Source organism: Nycticebus coucang, chromosome 12 (assembly GCF_027406575.1).
Source record: "Nycticebus coucang isolate mNycCou1 chromosome 12, mNycCou1.pri, whole genome shotgun sequence".
Taxonomy (NCBI): domain Eukaryota; kingdom Metazoa; phylum Chordata; class Mammalia; order Primates; family Lorisidae; genus Nycticebus; species Nycticebus coucang.
The window spans coordinates 75,067,894-75,078,160 of record NC_069791.1 but is presented as its reverse complement, the minus strand read 5'-3'; the positions used below and the strand labels follow the sequence as shown (position 1 = coordinate 75,078,160).

At 52.3% G+C, this 10,267-nt stretch overlaps 1 protein-coding gene across 1 annotated transcript in view; it reads left to right on the top strand.

The window, feature by feature from the left end:
* Nucleotides 1–1,624: 1,624 nt before the first annotated feature.
* The window catches only part of CASTOR2 (cytosolic arginine sensor for mTORC1 subunit 2), a 50,504-nt gene continuing 41,861 nt past the window's right edge, over nucleotides 1,625–10,267 (top strand). Inside the window, exon 1 of the mRNA XM_053554721.1 lies at nucleotides 1,625–1,988. Within this exon, the coding sequence (XP_053410696.1) occupies nucleotides 1,876–1,988 (113 nt within the window). The 5' untranslated portion in view covers nucleotides 1,625–1,875. The remainder of the gene's footprint in view (nucleotides 1,989–10,267) is intronic.

The following is a 10,267-nucleotide window of genomic DNA, read 5'->3' as shown; positions in this document are numbered from 1 at the left end:
TGCCTTGTATCATTTTCTACTCTATTTAACTCTTTTTTAATGTTTATCATTTCCTGCTAAATTGATTTCCCCATCCACCTGGCCATCCAGAGCAAAGTCAGCCAAATCCTGCCTTTAACCTTGTTTTGTTTCACGTGTTGTTTTGCTGTAGTTGGGTTTTTTTTTGGGGGGGGGAGTTGTCTTGTTTCGTTTAAAAATTGAATTTTAGGCCCTTCTCCTGTACCATTTCCAACTGCCTGATAATACTCAACTCACATCGTGTTACCTGTCTGGTGCCTCAATGCATTTCTATTTGGACTTTCTAGATAGCTAGATTCTAAAGGCATGGATGAATGCATTAATGCATTAGACAAATATGGCATGGGAGTCTCTCATTACCCAGACACTATTGCTGACACTGGGGATATAGCAGATTAAAAAAAAAATGCGTTCGTGGAGTTGAGATTCTAGAGGGGGAGACAGATTTAAAACAAACCAAAAAAAGTAAATCTTTTCTTTTTTTTTTTTTAAGTAAATCTTTTCTTTACTAGGAGAATAAATTATTTAGAGAAAATAAGGCTAAAGGGGGATAGGCATGGATCTACCGGATTCCAGGCTCTCCTTTCCCACAATAAAGGAGCCTAGTACGTTTCTACCTAACAGAGGAGAGCTGAGAGAACTCAGCCAAAATTTCCCTGAAAAAGAGAGTTCCCAGCCTCCATCGTAGTAACGTAGACCCATCACGTCTCCACGTTACTCTGCCAAAGGGCAAAGCACGTTAACTTTAACCTGGAAAATATCAAAACCAGACCGTCGTTCAGGGGAGGAAACTTTGCAGTCGCCGCACATTGGCCCCGGGCTTGGCTGGAAACGCTTCGGGTATATTTCAGATTTCCCCCCAGTCCGGCCCTAGCAATCCCCGTCGCCCGCTTTCTTGTGGGATAAACGGCTACCTCGCCAGCTCTGCACACACAACCCTCCCGACTGGAATCCCCCGCACCTGCCTGCTCTCTCGCCTCTCCTCGCTCACATTTTCCGCAGCAACAAAGCCAAACACGGCACCCCCGGGGCTTTCACGCTCCTGCGCTCCTAGACCTGAGGTTCCTCCGGCTAGGAGGCCGCAGACGGGGCCCCCGCGCGCCCCCGGTCCCTGCTTGCGCGTTCCTGTCGGTCCCTCGGAACCCAGCCCGGAGGCCCCCTCCTCCAGGTGGCCCCCTGCCCTGTCTGTCCCGAGCACCTCTTTCGGTCTGGCTCGTCTGCACCGTAATTACAGATTTCTCTAAATCTCTCCCCTCCCAGACTCGGGCCTCTGGCTCTGGAGTTGTCCGGGTTACTCGCTGGGCACCCCAAACGCCTAGTCCCCTGCTCGAGTGGCAGAACGTGCACCCAGGCTCGGGCCGGGCCCCAGGGCGTCCCGCTCGCCTGCTCGCTCTCGACCTTCCCTGTGGCACCCGGACCTCGGCTCCCGCACGCCAGAACCCCCAGGGTGCCCGTGGAGCGGCCGCCTAGTCCCCGACCGCGCAGGCGGCGACCCGGGAACTACAAGTCCCGACAGGCCGCGCGGGTGCGCATGCGCAGCTGGCCGGCGCTTGAGTGGCAAGTTGTTTGTTACAGCGAGCACCAGCTGCTCTCGGCTCCCGGCGCCGCGCGCCGCCGCTCCACCGCCCGGCAGCTCCGCTTCTCCGCCGGCGCCTCTGCCTCGCCCGCCCGCGGCCGCTCGCAACTTGGCTGGCCTCCCCTTTGTCCGGCCCGGCCCGGCCGCCGCTCCCCGCCCGGAGCCGAGCTCCCGGTCCCCGGGCCGGTTGCCCGCGGCGGCTCGGAGCCGGCTGGGCGCGGAGGGGGCGGGGGCCGCGGCTCGCCCCCCGCCGATGAGCCTCCGAGGATCGCGGGCGGACGATGGAACTCCACATCCTGGAGCACCGGCTGCAAGTTGCCAGCGTCGCCAAGGAGAGTATCCCGCTCTTCACCTACGGCCTGATCAAACTTGCCTTCCTGTCCTCCAAGACCAGGTGAGCGCGCGGGGACGCGGCGCCGGCCGGGGAGAGACAAAGAGGCGCACCCCGGGCGGCTGTCCTCGCCGCCGCGCCTCGGAAAACAACTTCTGGCCCCCGGAGCGCCCCCGCCCCGCCCCCGGCCCGGACCGCTCGCCCGCCTCTGACAAAGCCCACCCGGCCACCACCCCCCCGAGGTCGTTCCACCCTGACCCCCCCACACACACCTTGATTCATCCCCCAGCCCTGTGGTTCCTGGCCTCAGCCCCCTCCCGGAGATCCGGAGGGCCAGGGCAGCTGCGGTGATGAATCTGTGAATGAATGAACGAACGAATGAATGAATGAAAAACAGGTGTGGGGACGCGGTCGTGGAAAAAACAAACTAACGCCCCCATCCCCCAATCCCTCGGTTGGGCCGGCCCCCTTGGCCACGGCGGGGGGAGGGATTCTGCTGAGCGCCGCTACCCTGAGCAGAAAATCGTAAAATCATTAAAGGGTGTTTATCTCAAGGTGCCTGCGAGGGTTGCGGATGGCGCGGGGGGAGGGGTGGGCAAGGGCCGAGGAGGGGCTGCGGGCGAGGGTCGCGGTGATCCTTTCTCCTTGGGGTCCTGGAAGGGTGGGGGGAGGCTGTTTTGCCGAACCGTAAAAGGGGAGGAGCTGGCGTGTTTATGGATCTGCCTTGAGGCTGGGCTTGGATGCTGCAGGGGGAAAAATAGTTGAAGGCCTTGGGAGGTAAAGTGGGGGCGGGGGACTTGGATTTTCCCCCTGCCAGGTAAGGGTTTGATTTTGTGAGCCCCAGTAGGTGGTTGGAGTAGGGTTTTTGTTGTGCTTAAGGATCTGGAGCCCAGCAGAGTGAGTGCCGGCTAGCTGCTGCAACTTAAGTCCTTTGCTTGCCCACCATTGTGACTGCTGAAAGGGCTGAAGTTGTTGATGGTTTGGGGCAGTGATGGTTCTCCCTCACTGCAAAATGAATGAATACATTACTAGTCAAGGTTAACGTTAAAATTACAGCATCCCCCTACCCCCTTTAGGCTACCCACTTTGGTGCTGAGCTCAAGGGATGCAAGGAAATAATTCAATCTGAGCCTGATATCTGCTTGTTAAAGTTCTTGCTTGGAAATCTCACTTTGATGTGTGTGTCTCAGTGGTGAGCTCAGTCCAGCTATTGTTTGCGAGATGGAGCCAGATCTGCCAGAGGCATCTTGTTTACTTTCTTCTCTGGGCTGCTTGGTGGGGTTTGGAGGTTTGAAATCCTTGCCTTTGCAGAGCCCAATTGCTGCTTTGATTGCAAAAGGTAATTATTAAACAGACTATTTGAAAACAAAAGCCAACAGCTCAGATTCTGAACATCCCCCCCCAAACACACAAAGCCCCCTCTCGCTGTTGACACCTTCTGATCTTGTATCTACCTGCCCTCTGCCTCCCCCATCCCCCACTTCCTAGCCAGTTTTGAGGTTCCAAGGCTGGAGGTAACAGAACAGACTTGTTTTTCCAACCCTTGGCCCTGGGCCCTGGGCAGCCCCCTGGCTGATTTCTCAGCCACCATACAAATGGGAATGATGACTCAGGCTGCGGCTGTGCAGGGGCCTAGGTGGTAGAAGGAGAGGGCATTTGGGGGCTTCTTAGGCAGCAAAGGGCAGGCTCTGTCTGCCCTTTCCCTTTCTGGAAGGGCTGGCCTTCCAGCTCCCACCCCACGGTCTAGTTTGGAGGGCTTATAGGTAGGCATGGTCCCGGGGATGAGCCCCTGCTGGCCTGTCTGAACACAGGAAAACCTGCCCCTCATTGGGTCCCTCTTCTCCGTCTCTTGAGAGCCAGCTTGTCCAAGGCCCAGGTGACCCATCCAGTCTCAAGATGATTCAGAGATCAAAGGTCATCTCCATGTCTCCAGGGTCTGGCTCCAGAAGGTGTTGAGTACATTCGTCAAATGTTTGAGGACCTGCTGCTCTAAGCACACTCTGAGCCCAGACAGTGCCTGCGGATTATGACTAGCCCCCTCTGCCTGAGTGGCTGAGGTGAGGTCCCTCTCCTCTGGCTGTCACTTTGCCTGTAAAATGAAAATAGCACCCTTTGGTCCACTGGTGTATGCACATCTGCTGTGAGTGTGGCATGGGATGACAGTGGGAAATCAGCTTTAGCAGTTGTGAGGGGCAGTGGGTACAGATACATTATGTAAGCTATTTTCAGTAAGCCATCCAGGTGGAACTTGTGGTCCTCCTGGATACTTCCTGTAATACCCGCCCCCAGGTGGTGACCTGTAGCCTTGTCACCCCTCCCCCAAATGTAAATTTTACCCAAACTAGCACAGAATTGCCCAGGGGTCTTTGTGTCACCTATTCAATTTTTTTTTTTTCACACTCTCTCTGTAGAGTCAAACCCTTGGCTTGGCATTCAAGGCCTTACAGGATCTGGATCCTGAATCTCATCTTTAGTCACTCCTCTGGCAAATCTTCTAGTGACCCACAAGTTACTTTATTGTTCCCTTCACACATCTGTGCTTTTGCACCTGCACCTTTTCGAGCTCAGCCTGGAATACTCTCTGCCCTGGCCCCCAGTACATTCCTATTCAGTCTCCTGAAACCTTCCCAAACCCCCAGCAGATTTAGTCCCTTCCTCACTCTCAGGTCTACCTGGAGTGGAGGTGTGGGAAGGGAATGGCATCAGTAGACACCCTCTCTGTGTGGGGGGTACAGCTGGGTCCAGGAGATGCTGAGATGCCCTGCCCCAGGGATCCCAGTGCAGCAGGGTAGGGTCAGGGAAGGGGTGTCTAGCAGAGTAGTAAGGAGGCTGCCAGGCTCTTTGAAGTAGGAATTAGGTGGAAAATGGGTCCTACCCTCTGGGTATGTTCTATGAATTAGGTATTTATACCTGTTTTGCAAATGAGGAACCTGGAGCTCAAAGGCTAAGAGACTTGCTGAAGGTCACACATTAAGAGTGGGATTTGAGTCTGCATCTTTACTAGTCAACCTCAGAGTTTTTGCTGTCTATGGCAGGTTGCAAATGATGCCCACATTGAACAGATATGTCCCCTCCTCTGTTTGCAGCACACTGTTCTGAGAGATTTAGGAGCGCAGATTGGAACTGTGGCCTTTCTGTATTCCCTCCCACCAGCCTTGGTGGGCCTTTTCTCTTCTAGGAAGCCTTGGCCCTGATAGCACCCATGGAGACTTCCTCCTTCCTTTGGGCCATTGGGGCATATCTCAGATGCTCCCTCTCCTTCTCCATCAGTTCTAAACTTTGGCCCATAACAACATGTTGCTTACTTGTCTTTTCCTCTCGTCTGGATTATAGACCTTCATCTCAGGAAGTTTTTGTGTGTTATTTTATCCATCCTTCCCTGCCAACACTGTCACTATGGTACCAGTAATAAGAGCTGCTATTGATTCAGCCATATATTACAAAGAGGTGAAGACACTAGACTTGGAGAAGTAAAATGGCTCACTCAAGGTTGCACCACTGGAAGAAACAGAATTGGGATTTGAACCAGGCCTTGTCTGCGCTGTGCTTAACACTCTGCTTTGTAGGCACTTAGTAACTGCCTGTCTGATGGATTTCCAACCCATGCACAGAGTGACCCAGATTTCAGCCAAATTTTTGCCAGAGTCTCTTATGAGTGCCCTGAGGGCTGGAAGAAACATGGCAGGGAGAATCACACCTGGCAGAGGAACAGCCTGGAGACCCTGCCCCCACTCTGCTGAGCAGGCCTCTGCCCAAGACATTCAGAGTAGCATCTGGGTGTGGCTGGAGTAGAGGGTCAGAGGGCCAGTTAAGTGCATTCATTAGCACAGAGCTAGTTCAAAGTCCCCAGAGTTCCACCTCTGCCTTGTGGTCCCATATTTCATGGTAAACCCTTTGTGGCCCACCTGCCTATCTCTGCCAGCCACGCTCTGTGGTGTCTTCAGCCTTTAGGCCTTTGTTCCCTCTTCCTGGAGTGATACCCCTTGCCCTTTCTACTTTCTCTGCCTGTACATACTTTCAGATTCCATTTTCACTCCCCTGCATGCACAACTGGGCTCAGACCCTTCTGCTGGAATGGGCTTAACCTCAAGAAGATGAAATGTAACCATAAGCTATCAGCAAGGATGTTTTGAGCCACAAATAACAAAAAGCTATGGCTGAAACAATAAGAAGTTTATACTTGTGTGAAGTGATAAGAGGCTATGAGTTGGGCTGCTACAGGGCTGAGTGACTTAAAGGGTTGATGAGGTCATTTGGCCACCTAAGGCTTGACACGGTCGCTTCCAGTGTGATGGCTGGGGGAGCCCTGGGCATCACAGAAGGAAACCCAGCCAGATAAAGGGCTGCTATTTCTGGGGTATCCCTGAAAAAACAGACCTCCTCCTCTCATTGGCCAGAACTGCATCACATGAACATGTCTCGGCCTCTCACCAGCATAGGGAATGAGACCATCATGGACCAATCAGGATTCACTACTGAAGGTGGGGCCTGCCACCTGGAGGCTTCTGGCCACGGGATGATGGACACGACCCAGTGGCTGTGGGTGGTGGCTGGCCATGTGTGTGTGGTGTGGCAGAGCTTCCAGTCCCATGGCTGACCTGCCTAGAGCAGGCCTGGAAGCTGACTCAGGTGTGAGGAGGTTGCTGTGCACAGACAAGTGCGTGACCTCACATGTAGGTAAGTCATGATGCTCCCCCTCTCCCTAGCTTTCCCCAACCCCACTGGACTGGGTAGGAGCAACCTCACTATTAGGGCCAAGGCTGCCTGGCCTGGCCCAAGCCTGGGAGTCCAGCGGAGGTTGGGAGGGCTTTGGATTCCAAGGAAATAGTTGAAGGGAGATGTTCAGCCTGAACAAGGGACCTACTTACCTCCCCATGTGTAATAAGGCTCTTTTAGAATTTGGATTTGTTCTCTACAACCCTGTAAGGCAAAACTGGGAACAATGAAGAAGTATACAGCAATAACAGCAATGGTAATAGTGGTAATGGTTTACACTTACAAAGCATTTAGTACATTCCTGGTGCGTTTTTTTTTGAGACAGAGTCCTAAGCTGTTCCCCTGGGTAGAGTGCTATGGTGTCATAGCTCACAGCAACCTCCAACTCTTGGGCTAGAGGTCTTCTTGCCTCAGTTTTTTCTATTTTAGTAGAGATGGGGTCTCACTTTTGCTCAGGCTGGTCTTGAACTTGTGAGCTCAAGCAATCCACCTGCCTCAGCCTCCCAGAGTGCTAAGATTACAGGCATGAGCCACCGCACCCAGCCCCAGGTACAATTTTAAACACCACCATATACTAGTTCATTTAGTCCTTATGACAGTCCTAAAAGTAGGGATATTATTTTCCTCATTTGACAGATGAAGAAACTGAGAAGCCAGAGTACCCAAGGACACACAGAAGTGGCAGAGCTGGGATTTGAACCCAGAAAGTCTGGCTATAGGATGATAACCACTGAGCCAGGCATTCAAGCAGACTGGTTTGGACTCCCTGTCACCAGGAGCCATTTGGCAGAGGTGTTGCTGGAAGAGGTGGGGGATTTAACCCAAAATGTTTGGAAGTGACAGAAGGCTGCAGCACCCTCTCCCCTCCCCCCCCCTTTTTAGTGCCCCTGAAATGCTTTTATCTTTAAATTCCATCCTAGAGCCCATCTCATTTGATTGGCAAAAAAAGCATGCAGGTGAATGTGCAGAAAGCATGTGCCCACACAAACCCCCTGCTGCCTGCCTAGGCCAGATCTGCCACCTGCAGGTCTTGGGTTCCTTTTGGCCTACCAGCAAGCCATAGTGAGCACTAAAGACTTAGGAGGCATTTATGGGAGAAAAGCTTAAAATTGTAAAAAGCCCATGCAGTCCTCATCATTGCCCTGAGTGCATTGGGCTGAGGTCACTGTTTGATTGCAGTCGAGGCTAGCAGGGGAATTGGAGCCCTGGCATGACTTGGGTGGGATCCCAGCACTGTTACATCCTGGCAGTATGACCCTTGGGCAAGTTGCTTGACCTCTTTGTGCTGTTAGTTTCTTACCTATAAAATAAGAATGCTGATCACACCTACAGCCTAGGTTGTTGTGAGGACTTGATGAGATAAACCATATCAAGCACTCAGAAGAGTGCTTGGTCCACTATAAGGTCCAATAAGCCTTAACCAAGAAGGTCTGGGCTGAGCTGGCCAGCACTCTATGACAGCAGAGCTTGAAAAGCCCAGTGTTAGGAGATTTTGTACACACACACATAATCGCAGATTCTAGAAAGTGGAGATTCTCTCACTGTCCTCAGAGAATTTAGCTGAGGACACATGTCATTTAAGTGTACGACCTCTTGCTCCAGGATTGCAGAGCGCCGGAAGGCTCCCTGGAGGAGGTGGTACCAAGATGGATGCGATGAGAAAATGTCAAGAGGTGCCGGGAATAAAGAAAGGTGAGCAGGGAGGAGTGGATGGGCACAGATAAATGTCAGGAGGGCACAGGATGAGCCCAGTGCCATTTCCTTCACCACTCAGAGCAGCCGTGGCCTGCTGCCCTGGAGAAGGGGCTGGCCAGCTCCCAAACATTAGTGTGGAAGGCAGAGGGTTGTCCTTGGCCTGCCCAACATCCAACTGCTCAGCATGGTACACGCCCCCTCACCATACCCATCACCTTTGCCCTGGGTCGTCCTCCTCATCTCTCCCTGAAACTATCCAGACAGCCTTCTGCCTGCAGGGCAGCCTGAATGGTTAGCACAGCCAGGTCTGTTTGGGCAGGAGGAACAGCCTGAGCAAAGGCCTAGAGCCTGGAAAGAGAAATGTGTCTGCAGGGGACAAGCAATTGTCATTTCCAGAGGTCGTACACTTAATTGACAAGCCACTGCCCGAGTTTGGTGCAGACTGGTATGTTCTGTTCATGCAGAAGCCCTACAGCATGTTACCTGCTCTGCGCAGGGCCCAGTGGAAAACAAAATGAGCGTCTGTCAAATGGGAAGAAAAGATGTGTATTCTGTGTCTTTTCCACCAAAGGTTGGGGTGAGAGGCCCAAATGCAAGGCTGGGTAGAGTGGACGAGCAGTCACCAGTTGAAAGTGTGAGCTGGGGTAGATTGTGTGCATTCCTTCCAAATACTGGGCCACATCTCTGCCTTGCTCAGAATCCTCGGACTGCCCCCTACTCCATTCATATTCCTTGCCTGACTCTGTTCCTTGACCTGACACTTCTATCCTCTCTGGCTTTCCCCTCCCTCATCCACACATGCCCTGTTTTAGGATAACCATGGTAGTTGTAAAATATCTTGAATTCTGATGCTCTTCCCTTCAAAAGCTAGACCTACCCTTTCCTTTCCCCTTTAAATGGCTTAGTGACTTTCTTCTAAGTCACTAGAAAGTAGCAGAAGTGATAGTGCAAGACTTCTGAGGATAGGTCATAAAAAGATAGCTGCTGGCTTATGGGTGCTCTCTCGGGTCCCTCGCTCTGTGGGAAGCCAGCCGACAAGGCACAAGGATGCCCAGGTAGCCCTGGGGAGAGGTCCACGTGCGAGGAACTAAAGCCTCCCAGTCGCCCCAGGAGAGGCTTCCAGTGGATTGCAGCCCAACTGACACCTTGACTGCAACCTCACAAGAGAGCCAAAACCAGAACTGCCTAGTTGAGCCACACTCAGATTCCTAACCATAGGATCTATAACAGGTAATAAAAGTTCATTGTTCTGTCAGTCTACTAAGATTTGGAGTAATTTGTTATACAGCAATAACAATGAAGTGTCATTTATCACCCAAATGGGGACATTTTTGAGAATAGCAGGGAATACTAAAAATACCCCAGACAACAGGGCAAACCAGAGAATATGAGCACTCTACGTTTAGTCCAGCCAGAGAGCTCTCAAGAGTCCCTGAACCTAACACAGACTCTCTTTGGGGTTACCTCCAGTACCACCTCCTCTAGGAACCCGCCCTAGTGCAGAGTGAATGGCTTCCTGGAATTGCTCATACCTCAGAGTGCAGGTGAGGAGGGCTGGTCCTCTTCTGTTCTCACCCTCAAGTGTACATCCACACCTCAGGACAAGTGTTCCTCAGCCCTGACTTACCTCCCAGGGATCAAGAAAGTCCACTGAAAAAGGTTTAATTGGTCTCTTCTGAGCCAGCATATGGCTGGAAGGTTTTTCTTATAGCAGACGTCTAGTAACAGGAACCAGCCCTGAATAGGACACCACCCTTGTTCCATCAGTGCTGGCACAGTTGGATTCGGGCTGTCCAAGGCCCGCTGAGGTCTGCCGCAGTGGGCAGTTTACCTAAAGCAGTCGACAATTCTGGCCACTCAGTTTGTTGTAAGTATGCTCAATTAAGACTTCTAAGGGGGAGCTCACTTCTATTTTTTTTTTTTTTTTGTTT